The sequence below is a fragment of the Alexandromys fortis genome, unplaced genomic scaffold (genome assembly GCF_014885135.2).
Source record: "Alexandromys fortis isolate MF-2015 unplaced genomic scaffold, M_Fortis_MF-2015_v1.1 scaffold_80, whole genome shotgun sequence".
In the NCBI taxonomy this organism is placed as follows: Eukaryota; Metazoa; Chordata; class Mammalia; order Rodentia; family Cricetidae; genus Alexandromys; species Alexandromys fortis.
In genome coordinates, this window is record NW_026068174.1 from 902493 (window position 1) to 920408 (window position 17916).

At 41.0% G+C, this 17916-nt stretch overlaps 1 protein-coding gene across 1 annotated transcript; it reads right to left on the reverse strand.

Moving 5' to 3' along the window:
• Positions 1-385: 385 nt before the first annotated feature.
• LOC126492359 (C-C motif chemokine 8-like) lies at positions 386-2093 on the reverse strand. Its single transcript, XM_050128737.1, has 3 exons — positions 1858-2093; positions 1058-1172; positions 386-700 (listed from the first exon to the last, which is right to left on the reverse strand). The coding sequence occupies exons 1-3, from the start codon at positions 1931-1933 to the stop codon at positions 595-597; spliced, it is 297 nt and encodes a 98-aa protein (XP_049984694.1). The 5' UTR covers positions 1934-2093; the 3' UTR covers positions 386-594.
• Between the last annotated feature and the right edge of the window lie 15823 nt (positions 2094-17916).

The window sequence follows — 17916 nt, forward strand, 5'->3', positions numbered from 1 at the left end:
GGAACAAAATCTAGGGCTGGTTGAGCCTAGATCCGTTTGTGGTGCATGACAATGAGGCAAAAATTTATTCTCAAGTGAACTTTGGGAGTGAATTCCCTATTTACCATTCATGCGTATGCACACTGGGCTTGCATGTGCTAAAAAAGAAGGTGCATTATGGGAAGGGATAGGATCAGTGGCCAAAGATTTATGTAACCCGAACCTGTCAACCAAAATAGAGCACCTTCTGAATTATATCTCTAGTAACAACACTTCTTCCCTTGAACCCCTTCAAATGAAACCCCGGACAGTCAATTGGAACCCCTGTAAATCTTCCCTCATTGGCCTGCTCTCTGATAGTGATCTTATCTTCTCATCACTTTGCTTTGAATAAACATTTCCAGGGTACATTTGCAAATCTGTATGAGCTTTTATTTCAGTTATTCAGATAGGATGAATTCTGAATAATTCTGAAACAAGCAGAATTATTTCAGGTAAGAGACAAGGATGAGGAAACACCCGGCCTGGACACGGTCTGCTTACAAGAACTCCGTGCCTAGAGAAGTTAGGGGAGAACTTCAGGCCTTGACTGTCTGTCAGTCCAGGTGCGAAGGGTTAGGCCTGCAGATTTGGGGACGTCTGGTCCAGGAACTTCATGTAATCATTGACCCACTTCTGTGTGGAGTCCGCACAGATCTGTTTACCCCACTTGGTCTTGAAGCTGTGGAGAGATGGCATCTTAGAAGTCGTGCTCAGGGCATCACCCATAGGTCCCCAGACCTCAACTACTCTTGCTCCATAGAAGAAGGAGCTGCTAGGAGGAGGAGAAAACGAGGAAGGGGGAAGACAAAAGCCCTGATCTTGCTCTCCTAGTTGAAGCTATTTCATCTACTGGGTAAAGGACCTGGGGAGGATCTCTCCAGGCTCCTGGAAAGGATACGTTCCTTCTTCCTCAGTCAGTTTCCACATGTCAGTAAGGAGCCACTCAAAAAGCGGGTCATATTTGATTCATTTGCCTGTGTGTCCTGACCACCCTCCCCGGAACCCTTCCTGGGTGTTCTGGGCAGTAATCACTTACATCACAGCTGCCAGGGGACACTGGGCGCTAGTATTTTGGTAACTCTGCAGCATCCTCAAGGGGATCTTCCATTGGGTTAGAGAATAGCAGCAGGAAACAGGAGGGGGCACCTCATCTGAAAGAGAGGGTCAGGGGATGTTACAGGGTACTCTCACAAAGGAAGATGAAGGATGGGTGTCTACCTAGGAGTCATGGATTCTGAATTCTGTATCTAGATTGTAGGGATACAATATGATCTAGGAGTTGATGTCCTCTGTCAAACTACAGGACTCCTCACTGATGTTTGTCTATATTGAGATCTGATTCACTGATCCCATCTTTCTCATGTCGGAAAGTAAGCTCTGAGAACTAGCTGTACATCACGTTGCTGCTGTGGGCTTCACATCAACCTGCTTTTAGGCACAGAGGCCTTATCAGTATTAACATGTGGCTGTTGTTCTGGAAGCCACTCGTGACCATGACCCCAGAGTGCTTCTTCCAGTTCTAATTCCTGTCATCCCTCTATTGCTTGAGATGTCCTTCTCACCCATAGAGCCATTTCTGGGCCACCTCTCCCAACAAGGCTCGGGAAATATCTGTAGTGCATGCATGCAGCATCTTGTTGTGAGACATCACAGTGTCTGGCCTCAGTGGTCTGAGCACTTGGCTCTGGCTAGCTATGACACAATGACTCTTTCTGATTTCTCCTGTAGTCACAGTCTCTCCATCTTAAAACTGCAGTCCATGCTGCAGCTCTGGGATGCCTTGTGCTCAGGTGTTAGTGCCCACAAATCATTACCTTAGAAAAGAAGATGCCTTACCTGTCTCAGCCAGCTCTCCTGGGCTGACAGTGACAGCTATGAGCAGCAGGCCCAGAAGCACCGCAGAGATCTTCATGTTGAAGACAGGACTTTGGAGTGAAGGCTGGAGTCGTCTGGGTTGGTCTAGCTCTTCTAATCTGGAGGTTCTGTCTGCCTTTTATAGGAAGCAGGGAGCCTGACAGGGAGGGTGTTGCCTAATGAAAGATGAACAGAAGATCGGAGCTGCTCTGAGTAGGCATCAGGTTATGAGGTGATTATCTGGAAGCCAGAAGGAAGCTCAGCATGTACCACTCCCCCCTCCCCCCAGTTTAGACTGTGAAGTAGAAACCGAAAGGTTCGCATCTCAGGCCAGTAATATGGAGGAAGTGATACTACTGGCTCAGGGATTCTGATTTCTTTGAAATGGAAAAACATCTATATGGGAGGAAGAATAGAAACTAAGGTAATTATGGAGCAGAGAGAGGTCAGTGTTCCCCTTGGAGGCTGCTAGGAGGCTGGAGATAGGCTCAGTCTTTGCCTCAGGCTCCTTTTACTCTAGAATGCTGCGACCCTTGGGCAGGTGGGCTCCTCAGAACACAGATGGGCTCCAAAGAGCCCCGGAAATGTGGTCAACTCAAGTCTGCAAGTTCTATTCTTTCCTGCCTCCTCCTCCTTTCTCTTCTTATTACTAGGAATTTTATATGCCAGCCAGAGCCTTGCTGAAGTAAGAATTCTACCACTCAACTGCAACTATGCCACAGCCCTTCTTGTTAGGTATTTTTGATGTTGTTTGGGTTTTGAGATGAGGACTGGCTAGACGAGGACTTACTTCTTCCTGAGGCTGTTCTTGTTCTGTGATTCTCCAATATCAAACTAGCAAATGCTGCATTTATAGAATTTCTTTACTATGTCTGAATCAGCCTACAAGTCTAAGAGAACTGGGAAACATGTACTAACCCTGCAGTCGAGGGGATCCTGTAGTGGGTGCAGTCCTGCAGGGGCACAGCAGCTTTTTGTCTGGGAACTTCTACTCACGATAACCTTATCGGTCAGACATTCTATTCAGTGTGTATGGAGGCCAAATAGTGTCATGCCCAACAATGCTAGGAAATCTCATGCCTTGGATAAACTCTAGGCAAGGCTTAGTAGGCAGGAAGAAAACCTTCAAGAAAGGAACATAGTTGGTAAAGCCATGTAGAAAGATATCTATAGATATCCAATATTTTGGTCGTCATGAGCTAATAGCTAACATTTTATGATATTTCTTGGTTTTGCCCTCAGTTAGACACAGCATTAAGATGCAGCACATAGTAGTATATATCTAAAGTTGGAATAATCAAGAAGACTTCATGAAGTAAAGAAGCTGAGGGAGTCAAATCTCTTCAGCTTGCCATGAGTCATCCTGCTCCTTAAGCCAACTGCGTATTTTTACTATGTCTACAGAACATTTTCCCAAAATTAATATTCCCATAATTCAAGTAAGGCTTGACGTTTGAGTTGACAAACAGACATCATAACCATGATGAAATGAGGACACACTATCTCCACTTAAACCTTCACTAAAGCCATGATTATCATTGTCATTTAGAAGATAATAAAAAATTCCTAATGCCTTAAACAATTTTCAAAATATCTAAAAATGAAAAATAATTTAAGAAATAGAGAAAGCAAGAATCAGGAATGCTGTTGGAATTTTGAGCTGTTACTTGGGTGCTCAATTGTCATTGTAGATGAAGAAGAATATCACCAAGCATTTCTGCAAACCTCAGCTCCAGCAGAAGCTGGTACAAGTTTGAGGTAAAAAATTTGAACCCAAGAGTTTATACCTTTAGTATTAAATGCATATAGGAGTTTATCATTTCAATAGTCATAGCGCAAGAACAGACATATTGACTGATATATTGATGAAGACCGAGATATAAGTCCATCTACTACAGATTTTTGACTCAGAGTCTGTAAATAAACAAGAGGAAAAGATGGCATCTTCAGTAACTGGTGCTGGTCAAACTGGATAGCTGCAAGGAAAATACTCAAGCTTGATCATTATGCCTCACCATGTATATAACTCCAAGGCCTTCAGCATAAGACCTGATATCATGAAATTAATAAAGGAGAAAGTAAGAGATATCTTTAAACTCATAGACACAGGAAAAATCTTTCTTAACAGTTCTGGTAGTATAGACATTAAGACCAACAGTTGACCAAAGGGATCACCTGAAACTAAAAACTGATATAATACAGCAAAGAACATAATCATTCAAGTGAGACAGCAATCTACAGCACAGGAAAAATATTTACATCTGAAAGAGGGCTAGTGTGCAGAATATAAAAAGAAGTAAAAAAAAAATCAAACGTCAAGAAGACAGCCCAGTGAAAAATAAGGGCAAGGAACTAAACAGAAAGTACTTCAAAGATGAAATGCAAATGACTGATAAACATGCATGAGCATAGATACAAATATTCAACAACTGTAGCCATCAAGGAAATGTGAATCAAAACTGCACTGAGATTTCTCTTAGCCCAATAAGAAAGTCTAAGACAAAAACAAAACAAAACAAAAATAACAAGTGTGGAGAACATATGAGGAAAGGGGAACACTTAGTCACTGCTGGTGGGAGTGCAAACTGGGGCAGCCACTGTGCAAATCAGTGTGGAGGTTCTTCCAAAGACTAGAAATTGGTCTATCATATGACCCAGCTATACCACTGTATACCAACTCTGCCAACTCTACCCTAGGAAGCATGTACCCCAACGACTCTAACCTACTGAAGAGATACTTGTTCTTTGAGTTCATTGCTGCTCTATATATAATATTCAGGAATTGAAAACAACCTACTTGTTAACCAACTGATTATGGATAATGAAAATGTGGCATATTTGCATAATGACTATTATTCAACTGTTGAGAAAAACAAAACTATGAAATTAATAGGCAAATAGATGGAACTGGAAACAATCGTCCTGAGTGAGGTAACACAGATAGAGACATCACTCTCTCTCTCATATATATAGATGCTAGTTTTAAATCCTTAGATATATATTGTTTTGTTTGGAATACACATAGAAGCTCATAAACTATGAAGGAGCCTTAAAGAGGGTTTTGAAGAGAAGAGATATAAAATGAAGTTATATAAAGGGGTAAAGGAAAGATGGAGCAGGATTGGACAACTTGGGTGGGAGACAGAAGGTCAGGGTAGAGAAGGGAGAATAGGGAAGGGTAAATAACACAGAAGACTTTTTAAAAACATTATAAGAAATGTAGAATATTCCTATAAATATACACTTATACATAGAAAAAAGTTTAAATGGGATCACTGTATAACACAGGGACAATGTCCCTACTAGGCACCACAGGCTGGTAAATAAAAAGATCCAGTGTGGGAACGGGTTTCTAGTTTTGGGGTTGTTGGCCAGTGCAATCATATAAGCCCCCAGAAATTACAGGCTATCGTCATTGCTCTTGGTTCCTCTCCTAAACCTGACAGTGAAATTCTATTGCTGGAGACACCACATACTTCAGTTGTAAGACTGGAGAAGTCACACTAGTACTGACTGGGGATTCTCATCCCTGCTAGCTGGATTGCACAGTGTTGAGAGGTACTAAGTATGCTATTGGAGGAGGAAAGTAACCATTAATCTCCTAGAGCTACAGTAATGCTGGTTTGGCCAGATGTGTCAGGTACAATAGAGGTATGAATATTATAGGAACAACCAAAAACTTTCTGCTTGGATTTAAGACGCACTCCATAAGCTGGAATTCATACCATACACACACACACACACACACACACACACACACACACACACACACAAATATATGCATGCGCATAGACCCACATACAGCTTAGAGAGGCATTCCAAAAACAGCAATATTAAAAATTGGCTACAGATTTTACTGTTTTGTTACTTTTAGGTATTTTAGGAACAGATTGACTTTGTTCCATAAACAAAGAAAATAAAAGATTAAAAAAAAACCAAGCATGCTCTTTTCGTTTTATTGCACAAGATTAAAAAAACAAAAAGACAGGGTTCTTTGCTAGGATTTAAAAAAAATTATCAAAATGCTTTCAAGTTTGAGTTAATGCAATTAATCATAAACCATCTGGAATGCTAAACGGCAGCTTTTAAACGTTGTCTCTTTTCTTGAGTTAGATATTGCGCCATCAGCTAAACCTCCAGTAAGGTTGGTTCACTGGTTAGACTGTGAGTGTGGAGAGGTTGGAATGCTGACAAATGAACAAACTCAGTGCTCTAGAAAAACAGGAGCAGATTGTGTTGAAATATACAAAGGACATTCGGAAAAAGTAGCATTTTAATAACCTATTCAGATTAAATCAGTGGACCATGAGCTGTATCAAGGGATATCCAAGAGTAGACAGAATTCATCCACATCCATCCAAGAAGTCATTGTTGGGCATGAAAACATGGGCCATGGAGAGCATGTGAAGCTTGGCCCTGTGTGTCAGGGTTGAGGTCTCCTGGAAACCCCAGGCATGAAGGGGCTGTGGAGAGAAGGCTGAGGCTTAGTACCATGTGTAAGAGTTGTGGACCTTGAAGAGGTCAGAGAGTGACAGCCGGTATCAGTTTCATTGTGGACACCAAGAGTTCCCAGGACCATGGAATGACCCCCAAACTTAGCAGCAGTTGTGGAATGGAGCCAACTTGTGGCTACCGGACATCCTGTGTTTGCTGCAGATGGCCGCTGCCCTCATCCTTAGGTGCTCAGAAGATCATGAATGCGTTCCTGATGTCAGATACTGAGATATTTATAATGTTGAATTTTTGTTAATTTTGATTTGATTTTAATTGTGCAAGGATTCTTTTCTCTCGGAACAAGACAATAGATAACTTAATTTGGATTTTAAATTAACTTCAAGTTAAGAAACATTTAACTTTTAAAGATATACTGTCAGAACTTTTTTAAAAGATTATATTACTTTTACAGTTTTACCTTGTTTTATATTATGGTTTTAATATTTAATCTTGGGGACAAACAAGAAAGGAAAGGTCATGTCAAAGTAGACTAAGGGTGGACTTGGTAGCTACCTCTGTTGTCAACTTCACACTTAGCAAGCGGGAACCTCAAATATGACATTGCTTCCATCAGATTAGCTTGTGGTCATGTCTGGGAGGCATTTTCTTCATTGATAACTGATAAAGAAGGAGGATTCAATCCACTGTGATTGCTGTCATAACTAGAGAGGTGGGCCTGGGCTGTATGAGAAAGCTATCTGAGCTGGCCGGGGTAAGAAAACAAGGAAAACGTGTTCCTCCATGGTCTATGCTTCAGTCCTTACCCTGAGTTCCTGCTTTGGCTTCTCTCAGTGATGGACTTTAACCTACACTCCAAATTGACTTTGTTTAGTGTTTATTATTTGAACAGAACATGTAGAACATGTTCTTTTCTTAGGCTGTGAGAGCCAAACTTGTGCTATGGCCTTGCTTGGAAAGGCTGTAGAAACTTTAGGAGACTGATGAGTCTTGCAGGTGGATGTAAGTGACTGGGGCAGACTATGAGGCTTTGTAACCAGGCTCACTTCTTCACTCTGTGCTTCCAGGCTGTCAAGGCAATGTGCAGGCCAGCCTCATTATCCTCCAACCATGCCTACTTGACCTTCACGAACTCTCTATGCTCTTAAACGCTAGAACAAAACAAACTATTCATCCCTTAAGACGTGTTTGTCAATGTCTTGTGCTGGAATATCACTTTTCTTAGGGTATTTTGTCCCAACAAAGTAACTAAGACACTTACCTATACTTTCTCCAATATTACCTTCTCAAAGTTATACTGTTTTGAATTTGAAGCAGTAGATAGACTTATATCTATGTTTTGTGAAAAGTAGGTCTGTATCTAAGTTAATTATCTTCTTCACAGTTCTTACATTCACTACAGGTCTATTTGTTGACAGTTCTATCCTTTAGTCCTTGAATTGTCCCTGCTACTTTCCAGTGACAATTTGTGTGTTTCTCTTTCTGCACCATTGATATAATTTCTATTATACCATCAGTCCCACGGTGTCTTTATGTCTGTGGCTGTGTGGTAAGCCTCGATGTCAGGTAATGTGAGTCCTCTGACTTTATTTTTCAGTGTCGTGTTGACTCATCTGGGTATTTTGCCTCTGTGTAAACTTTAGAACCGGTTTGTCACTATCCATTAGAGAACTTGGTGGGATTTTGTCTGGAATTGTGTCTGAAGAGGTCATGGGGGAAGAGCTCAGAGGCTGACAGTATTGAGTCCACACCTGTTAACACAAAGATCTATCTTGCCATTGACTGAAGTTCTTTCTTCTTTCATAGTGATTTTTGGCTATTCTTATAAATATTGTACATTTTTCCTTAGACTGAGTCCTATGTAATTGCTTTTTGGTGCTAATATAAATGATATCGTATCATTAATTTCAGTTTGAGATGTTCATTATTGATATACAGGAAGGCTATTTTATCTTAGACATTAGAATTGTGCTCTTTGACCTTTGTGTGCAAATGTGTATGAGTGTATATGAGTATGTATGTGTGTGTGTATGTAATGTGTGTACATGAGATTTATGTTTATGCATGTTCTGAAACAATGGCTGAATACCCATATGAAGACATGAGGTTGAAGCTGTGTATCTTCTTCATTTCGTGTCCTATTATTTTAGGCATGGTTCCTCCCACCCAAGCCTGGATCTTGCTGGTTTTGGTAGACTGACTATCCATAATATACTTACCATCTCCTATCTTTGCATTGGCTTTGCATATGGATGTTACCATGCCTGATTGTTTTAAATGTTGGAACTGTGGAATCCAAACTAAGGGTCTCATTTTTGACCACCAAATGCTTTACCCACCAATATGTATTGTTTGTCAATTCTGAAATTCTTCTTTGACCATGAACTATTTATAAGAGTTTACTTTTTGTGTCTGTTATTGATTCTCTGCAATGGTCAATTATGCTTTTTTTAAAGGCAGCTTAACTTCCTCCTTCCGTCTGTGTGTCTCACTGTTCTCCTGTCCATGAGTCACACAGACTTCCACTGATGCAGCACTGCAGTGGTGAGAGCGAGTGTCCTTGCTCTGCTAGGCTCAGTCTGGAGAGAACAGCATCTGTAGTGAGTGTGGAATCCACTACAGGTCATTGCAGATGTTTATTAGGTATAAGATGCTCCCTTCTGTTCCAAGTGTGTTGGGAAGTCTTTTTGGTTTTAGATCCATGATGGTTATGCACTCTTGTTAAATGCTTTTCAGTGTGACCTCTTGTCCTTCAGCTGATTAATGTGAAAGGTTACAGCAATGAATGTTTCCATCGTTTTTAAGTTTTGAGATCTTATTCATATGTGTGCATATGTGCATGTGTGTGTTTGTGTGTCTGTATATGTGTGTATACTTGTGTGTGTGCTCATGTATGTACATGTGTGTATCTTCCATTGGTGCTTGCTAATGCATGTGTGGTTGATCTCACCTGTGGGTTTGTGTGTGGTTAGAGGTTGACATTGTGACCTCTTCCTCAATCACTTCCGCACCTCATTCTTTGTGACAGATTACCTTCCATGAGCCTGGAGATGGCCATTTCGGCTGGACTAAGTGACTAGGGAGGGTACACCTGACTCTCATGCTTTTCTTTTCTGTGATATATTACGTGGCTTCTGATAGGTCAGGAAGAGGAAACAGATGACAGAATTGACTCTTCTTACTTGTAACCTCTGCATAGCATGTCTTTGCCTTTGTGGATCTTCCTGGCCTCAGAGAGTGAATTTGCAAGTATTCCTTCTGCTTTTAAGCTTTGGAACCAGTTGTGAAGCATGGGCATCATTCACAGCTTCAGTGCTCAATAGAATTCATTGGTGTAATCTGCTGGGAGAGGCTGTGCTTTCAGCATGGGAAGGTTATTATTTACGCAATTTATGTAATGGATAAAGACATATCTTGATTATTCCCACTTCCCTATGTGATTTTTTGACAGAGTGTGTATTTCAAGAAATTGAATGGCTTTTTCTATGCTTTCGAGTTCTGGACCAGCAATTTTTAATAATCTTTTATTCTCCCTGATTCGGTCTTGGCAAGCTCAGTAGTAGACTTATCTCTTCTAGCATTTCTGACAATAGTAATTGGTGCCTTTGGACATTTCATGCGGCTGTCCTAGAGGAAGGTTTGCTGTCTTCTTGTTCTTTTCAAAGACCCAAATTTGGACTCATTGATTTTTCTCTATTATTTATTTATACTCTTGTTTTACTTTTTACTTTTCTACCTGGTTTAGGTTTATCTTGTACACAGGCATGTGCAAACACATATACCACACATAGATACATGGCTGGAGAAGGGAGAATGCCAGGGAGAGGATTCCTTCCCTTTAAATGGATGCTCATGAGTTCTCAGGCCTTAGGGACACAGGACAAAGATTACTCTATTATTTCTCTTCCTGTGAGTGCTATGCTTCTATGACCAGGTGACGATTCTAGTGTTCATGCTATGTTGTTTGGGCCTTCTCTTTTGACTTGTAAAGGGAGGAACCTTACTCTCTTCAAAGAGCATACACATTCAACACAAATAGCTAGGGCTATATTCCAGTATGAATCTCGAAGGAGCACAGACATTCAGACCACAACACTACCACATTAATTCTGAGTCTAAGAATGGCCAGCCCCTTACACACCTGCTGTGTGAGGCTATAAGGGATGAGTTCATTTTTAGGGTTCTTTGTTTCCCTTCTACAGCATTCCACACAGCATTGCTCTCTGCTGGCACCCAACTTAGACTGTTGAGGTTTTCCTGTGCCATTACACTGGCTGCTCCTAGGCCCTTCCTTCCTCATGGCATCCTGTGCTCAGACCTGACAACTCTTCTTTTACTGCCTTTCAGTGTGTCCTTGTCCTTACACTGTGAGACCACTTACTGAGTTCTTACTGGTTTTCTATCCTGGAGTTCAAGAGTCCCTGCAATATGGCTACAACCTTTTATTTCTAATGCCTACCACCAATTCCTCCAGTTTTGGGGCATGCAGCTGGCTAGATTCCTTTCTCTAACTCAGTACCCTCCCCTCTTTCCTGGGGAACTCAGAAGGACACTGTGCATTTGTGGTCTATCATGCCTACAGCAGGTATGTTGGAGAGCCATCCTCAAATGAAATTCCCAATATATGTAGGACGTAGATGTTTTGTTTTCCTTGCTGTTTTTTGTCAGTCTTAATATGCTGACTACTCTAGGCTTCAGAATTTATTACATGGCAAAGGTCTGAGAGAAAAGTCTCTAGACTGTTGCATGAGGTCATAAAGGGACTCTGCGAAAAGTTGGGTGTGGTGAGGAAAGAATAGGCTTAGAGAAGCTAATGAATGAGGGCAGCTGATGGGAGGGCTTGAACCAGAGGACTAGAGGGGACTGGCATGTCGTGCCACATTCTTCTAGAACCTTAGCTGAGTCTAGCCTAGCCACAAGACATTTCCTGCAGGGTGATCCTACACTCTGTTACCTGTTGCTGTGGGGTTTTTCCTTTCTACTTAACATGACCACAAATTAGAATACTGTATTTAAAACACATATGTATTTTTCTTTGAAAACCCCACAGTCTTATATTAACACTGAATACAGCAATAGGAAACATACCCTACATTAAATGTAACACCAGTTCCCCCAAAATACCAAAGCTTATTTATTGTTGATGCATCATGTGTGGATCAAACAATCCCACAGACAGGTGCAAGGGAGAACACTGACATGTTAATAATTTAACTGTGTTTATATAAAAATAAATACACAAGTTATGAATTAAATTCAGTTTATTTGTTCAAAGCATAATGAAATATCAATAAATGTTATTTAAGCATGTCTATGTTTTAACTTGCTATACCATCTCTATTGTTATGTCATAGTAAATTACTATCACACTGCCCATGGGGAAAGGTTAGGGGAGAGTACAGAAGATTTCCCTGGGGCTCTCAGCCAAGGAAAGAAGGTTCATGGATGCTGAGTTTGAGACTTATGATCCAAGTTCTTTATGGCCTTTTCAACCCACTTCTCCTTGGGGTCAGCACAGATCTCCTTATCCAGCATGGTTCTGAAGCTGTTGGGAGAGGGTGCGGTGGGGTTAGGCAGAGTGCTCTCAGGGAATGATTGCCCCATTGGTCCTCAGACCTCTTCCACTCATCCATAGATGGAGAGTCAGGAGAGAAGATTGATAATGGTGTAAGAAAGAAGATGCAGGAAGAAGCCCTGTTCTTGCTCTGCTAGCTCAATCTTTCCAGTCTCCCGGATAAATGAATTGCATGCAATCTCTTCAAACTGATCGATATTAATGGATTCTCTAATTGGCTTAGTTTCCCTAGGTGAGGAAAGGACCAGGTGGGTAAGCTGTTCTATTTGTTTGACTCATGACCATGAGTCCAGACTTCTCTCTCCCTTTGGCCTCAGATAGGAAACTAGCCTGTGGTGCTGGGCGTGGCCTACTTACATCACAGCTTCCCAGGGACACTGGGTACTGGTGATTCTGCTGTAGCTCTTCAGCCTCATCATGGGGATATTCTTAGCCTTTGCAAAACAGCATGTGACTGGGACGTGCACCACATCTGAAAATAATTTTATAAAGAGAGTTAGGAAACACTGCAAGGTGCTCTCACAAGGGTTGGAGAACACTGGGTTGTCCCTAAGAGTCATGGCTCCTGAGTTCTGTATCTAGTGTCCAATCACAGTATATTGCAGAATACGACCTAGCAATTGTCTGTGTATGGAAAAGAAATCTCATCATTTTCTGACAAAGGAAAGTGATGCTGTCCATCACGTTGATTCTGTGCCTAGAGCCAAAGTACTTTTAGGCTAAGAAGTCTCTCCAGTATCCACATATGGCTGCTGTTCTGGAAGCCACCTGGACTAAGACTCCAAAATTCTTTAAGCCATCATTGTCACTCTTCTATTGCTCCAGATGTTTGTTTTACCTACAGGTCAACTTCTGGGCCACCTCCCCAAACTAGGTTAGAGCAATATCTGTTGTACGTGCATGCAGCATCTTGTCGTGAGACATCACAGTGTCTGGCCTCAGTACTCTGAGCACTTGATTCTGGTTTTAGCTATCTGTGGCACAATGGTTCTATTTAAGTCTCCTGTAGTCCCAGTCTCTCCATCTTAAAACTGCAGTCCATGCTGCAGCTCTGGGATGTCTTGTGCTCAGATGTTAGTGCCCACTAAACCATTACCTTGGGAAAGAAGATTCCTTGTCTGAGTTGGCATTAGATTATAAGTTGATTATCTGGAAGCCAGAAGGAAGCTAAGCTTGTAGCGTCATTTGCCAAGTTAGACTGTGAAGTAGAAAGTGAAATATAAGCATCTAGGGCCAGCAACATGGAGGAAGTGATACCATTGGATAAGGGATTCTGTTTTCTTTGAAATAGAAAAACATCTATATGGAAGGAAGAATAGAAACTAAGGCTATTCTGGAGCAGAGAGAGGTCAGTGTTCCCCTTGGAGGCTGCTAAGAGGCTGGAGATAGGCTCAGTCTTTGCCTCTGGCTCCTTTTACTCTAGAATGCTGCGACCCTTGGGCAGGTGGGCTCCTCCGAGCCCAAATGGGCTCCAAGGAACTCTGAAAAAAAAAATGTCAAGCCTGAAATTCTTCTCTTCTGCTTCTTCCTATTTTCTTTTCTTGTTACTAGGAATTTTGCATCTTAACCTTGGCCTTGCACAAGGATAGATATTGCACATATTCTCACTGAACTGAAGCCATACCGCTACCCTTTGTAGATATTTTTGTTGTTGTTGTTTGGTTTTTGAGATGAGGATTAAGTTGGTAGGACAGGCTAGACCAGAATTTACTATGTTCTCAGGTTGTCTTTGTTCTGTGGTTCTCCCTTAGCAGCCTGGCAAATTGCTTTCCTACATCTGTATCAGCCTGCAAGTCCTGGAGAACTGGGCAGCATGTGCTAATCCTGCAGGAGAAGGCATCCTGCAGTGGCATAGCTCTCCACATCACAGAGATTCTGTTTCCTTGAAGAATCCTTGGTATGTCTGTGGCCTTTTGTTTGGGGAACTCAACTCACAATCACCCTATTGGTAAAACGCCCTCATAAATGCATGTTGAGGCCAAATAGTGTCGTGCCCAGCAATGCTAGGAAGTCTCATTCCTAGGATCTGCTTTAGGCAAGGATCAGAGGGCAAGAAGAATATGTTCAGGTGAGGACATAGTTGGTAAAGCCACTCAGGAAGAAATTCCTGGTTTATAACCAACATATTGGCCATCATGAGCTAATGGCTAATATTTTATGATTTTTCTTGGTTTTGCCCTCAGTCAGACACAGCATTAAAATGCAGCACATAATAGTATATAGCTAAAGTGGGAATAATAAAGAAGACTTATGAGGTAAAGAAGCCGAGGGAGTCAAATCTCTTCAGCTTGCAATGAGTCATCCTGCTCCTTAAGCCAACTGTGTATTTTTACTGTGTCTACAGAACATTTTCCCATAATGAAGATTTGTTTCAAGTAGGGCTTGAAGTTTGAGCAGGCAAAGGGACATAACAAAAGCATGATTAATGAGGACACACTATCTCCACTTGAACCTTCACTAAAGCCATGATTATCACCATTTGTCATTCAGAAAATAACAAAGAAAATTCCAAATGCCTTAGACAATTTTCAAAATATATAAACACGAAATATAATTTAAGAAATATAGAAACCAAGAATTAGGAACACTGTGGAAATTTTGAGCTGCTACCTGGATGCTCAGTTGTCATTGTAGATGAAGAAGAATCTTACCAAACATTTCTACAGACCTCAGCCTTAGCAGAAGCGGGTACAATTTGAGGTGAAAAATTTGAACCTTTAGTATTAAATGCATGTAAGAGCTTATCATCTTAATAGTTATAGAATAAGAACAGATTCATTGATTGGTATATAGATGATGACCTATATATAAGTCCATGCACAAACAGCCATGTACTACAAATTTTTGACTAAGAGGCCATAAATGACAATGAAGAAAATCTGGCATCTTCAATAAATGGTGCTGGTCACACTGGATAGCTACATGTAGAAGAATTAAATTAGATCATTATGTCTTACCCTGTATATAAGTCCAAGGGCTTTAACATAAGACCTGACACCAAGAAACTAATAAAGGAGAAAGTAAGAGATATTTTTGAACTCATAGACACAGGATAAAACTTTCTCAACAGTCCTGGTAGTATAAACATTAAGACCAACAATTGACAATGGTGCACATTGTATAGAACTAAAAATTTCTATACAACAAAGAATTTAATCATTCAAGTGTGACAGCAATCTCCAGCATAGGAAAAATATTTACATCTGAATGAGGGTTAGTATGCAGAATATAAAAAGAACTAAAAAAATTAAATATTAAGAAGATAGCCTAGTGAAGAGGTAGGGCAAGTAACTAAACAAACTGATAAACATTTATTTTCATATATACAAATATTCAACAACTGTAGCCATCAAGGAAATGCAAATCAAACTGCACTGAGATTTCTCTTAGCCCAATAAGAAAGTCTAAGACAAAAACAAAACAAAACAAAACGAAAAATACCAAGTGATGGAGTAAATATGAGGAAAGGGAAACACTTAGTCACTGCTGGTGGGAGTGCAAACTGGGGCAGCCACTGTGCAAATCAGTGTGGAGGTTCTTCCAAAGACTAGAAATTGGTCTGTCATGTGACCCAACTATACCACTGTGTACCAGCTCTGCCAACTGTACCCTAGGAAGCATCTACCCCAAGGACTCTGTAACCTACTGTAGAGATACTTGTTCGTCTGAGTTCATTGCTGCTCTATTTACAATATTCAGGAATTGAAAACAACTTGTTCACCAGTTGATTATGGGTAAAGAAAATATGGCATATTTAATAATGACTATTATTCAACTGTTGAGGAAAACAAAGCTATGAAATTAATAGGCAAATAGAGAGAGTTGGAAGCAATCATCCTGAGTGAGGTAACGCAGATATAAACTTCACTCTCTCTCATATATGGATGCTATAGTATTTAATCTTTAGACAATTTTTGTATGGAACACACATAATTGTTCATAAACTAGGAAGGGGCCTTAAAGAGGGTTTTGAAGAGAGGATACAGAATGAAGTCATGTAAATGGGGGAAGGGAATAATGGAGCAGGAATCATCAAGTGGCATGGGAGAAGGGACGTCAGGGTAGAGAAGGGAGAACAGGGAAGGGTAAACACTATAGACTTTTTGAAAAAGTTATAAGAAATGTACTACTGTAGAATATTCCTATAAATATACATCTACATGTAAAAAAAGAGTTTAAATTGTGTCACTCTGTAAGACAAGAACAATGCCCCTACTAGGCATCACAGGCTGGTAAATAAAAAGATCCAGTGTGGGACCAGGTTTCTAGTTTTGAAGTTGTTCGCCAGTGCAATCCCATAAGCCCTCAGACATTGCAGGCTGTCGTCATTGCTCTTAGTTCCTCTCCTATATCACACAGTGAAATACTACTGCCAGAGACACCACATACTTCAGTCGTAGGACATGGAGAAGTCACACTAATGTTGACCGGGGATTTTTATCCCTTCCTGTGGCTTTCACCGTGCTGAGAGGTGCTAAGTATGTTACTAGAGGAGGAAAGTAATCCTTAATCTCTGAGAACTACTGTAATGCTGGCCTGGGCCAGACTCGCTGGGTACAAAAGAGGCACGAATGTTATAGGAACAGCAAAACACTATTTCCTTGGTTTAAGATGTGCTCCGTTAGCTGGAACCCATACCATACAGGTATACCCATGCACAGAGACCCACATACATCTGAGATAGGAACTTCAAAAACAGTAATATTGTAAATTGGCCGCAGATTTTATTGTTCTCTTATTTTTAGAGATTTTAGGGACAGATTGACTTTGTTCCATAAACAAAAATGAAACAAAACAAAAAACAAGAACTCAACCATAATCACTTGTTCTTTTGCACAGGATTTTAAAAAAAGACAGAGTTCATTGCTAGGATTTAAAAAAAATTATCAAAACACTCTCAAGTTTGAGTTAATATAAATCATAACCATCTGGATTGCTAAGTGGCAGCTTTTAAACATTGTGTCTTATGGGAATGTTCTATCGGGAACTCACCAAGGCCAGCTGGACTTGGTCTGAAAAAGCATGGGATAAAACTGGACTGCTGATCATAGCAGACAATGAGGACTGCTGAGAAGTCTAGAATAATGGCATGGGGTTTTGTTCCTACTGCACGTACTGGCTTTGTGGGAGCCTAGGCTGTTTGGATGCTCACCTTACTAGACCTGGAAGGAGGTGCGAGGTCCTTGGACTACCCACAGGGCAGGGAACCCTGACTGCTCTTCGGGATGATGAGGGAGGGGGAGTTGATTGGGGGAGGGCGAGGGAAATGGGAGGCAATGGCCGGGAGGAGACAGAAATCTTTAATAAATAAATAAATAAATAATAATAAATAAACATTGTCTCTTTTCTTGAGTTAGATATTGCGCCATCAGCTAAACTTTCTGTAAGGCTGGTTACCTGGTTAGACTGTGAGTGTGGAGAGGTTGGAATGCTGCAAGGTCTTTAACATCCTAAATAACCACTGTTTCTCCGTGTCTATGTGAGACTTAATATCTGTGCCTGAAAGATTGAATCCTTTTGTAATATATTAACTTACAAGAACTCTGATTCCCTTTGCCAAAGCTCCAGACTCTGTCAGGCCACACCCGAGGGCCCATAGTAGAAGTTTCTCCACATTGCTGGGACCATTTATTCATGTTTCTGCCCATGTATTTAAAAAGTGCCTTTATCAGTTTGGATGCTCACCTGATGACTTGGATGGAGGAGGGTGGTCCTTGGACTTCCCACAGGGAAGAGAACCCTGATTGCTCTTTGGGCTGACGAGGGAGGGGGACTTGACTGGGGGAGGGGGAGGGGAAGGGGAGGCGGCGGTGGGGAAGAGACAGAAATCTTTAGTAAATTAAAAAAAAAGTGCCTTTATTTACAAGTTTCTTTGTTCTGATGCTATAAAAACTTCATCGAACTGTTAACACCTTGGGAAATGACTGTGAGGTGACATCAATTTCTATGCCTAGAACCCGATTCCTCATATTTAGCTCCAGCTTAACTGATCTCTTATTCCATTTTTGGTGAGA

Excerpts from the sequence above, each read along its gene's own strand:
- LOC126492359 (XM_050128737.1), bottom strand. The coding sequence starts at position 1,933 with ATGAAGATCTCTGCGGTGCTTCTGGGCCTGCTGCTCATAGCTGTCACT. Across the intron at positions 1,173-1,857 it reads AGGAGAGCTGGCTGAGACAG|ATGAGGTGCCCCCTCCTGTT; the intron begins GTAAGGCATCTT and ends CCTCTCTTTCAG. Across the intron at positions 701-1,057 it reads TGTCCCCTGGCAGCTGTGAT|CTTCAAGACCAAGTGGGGTA; the intron begins GTAAGTGATTAC and ends ATCTCTCCACAG.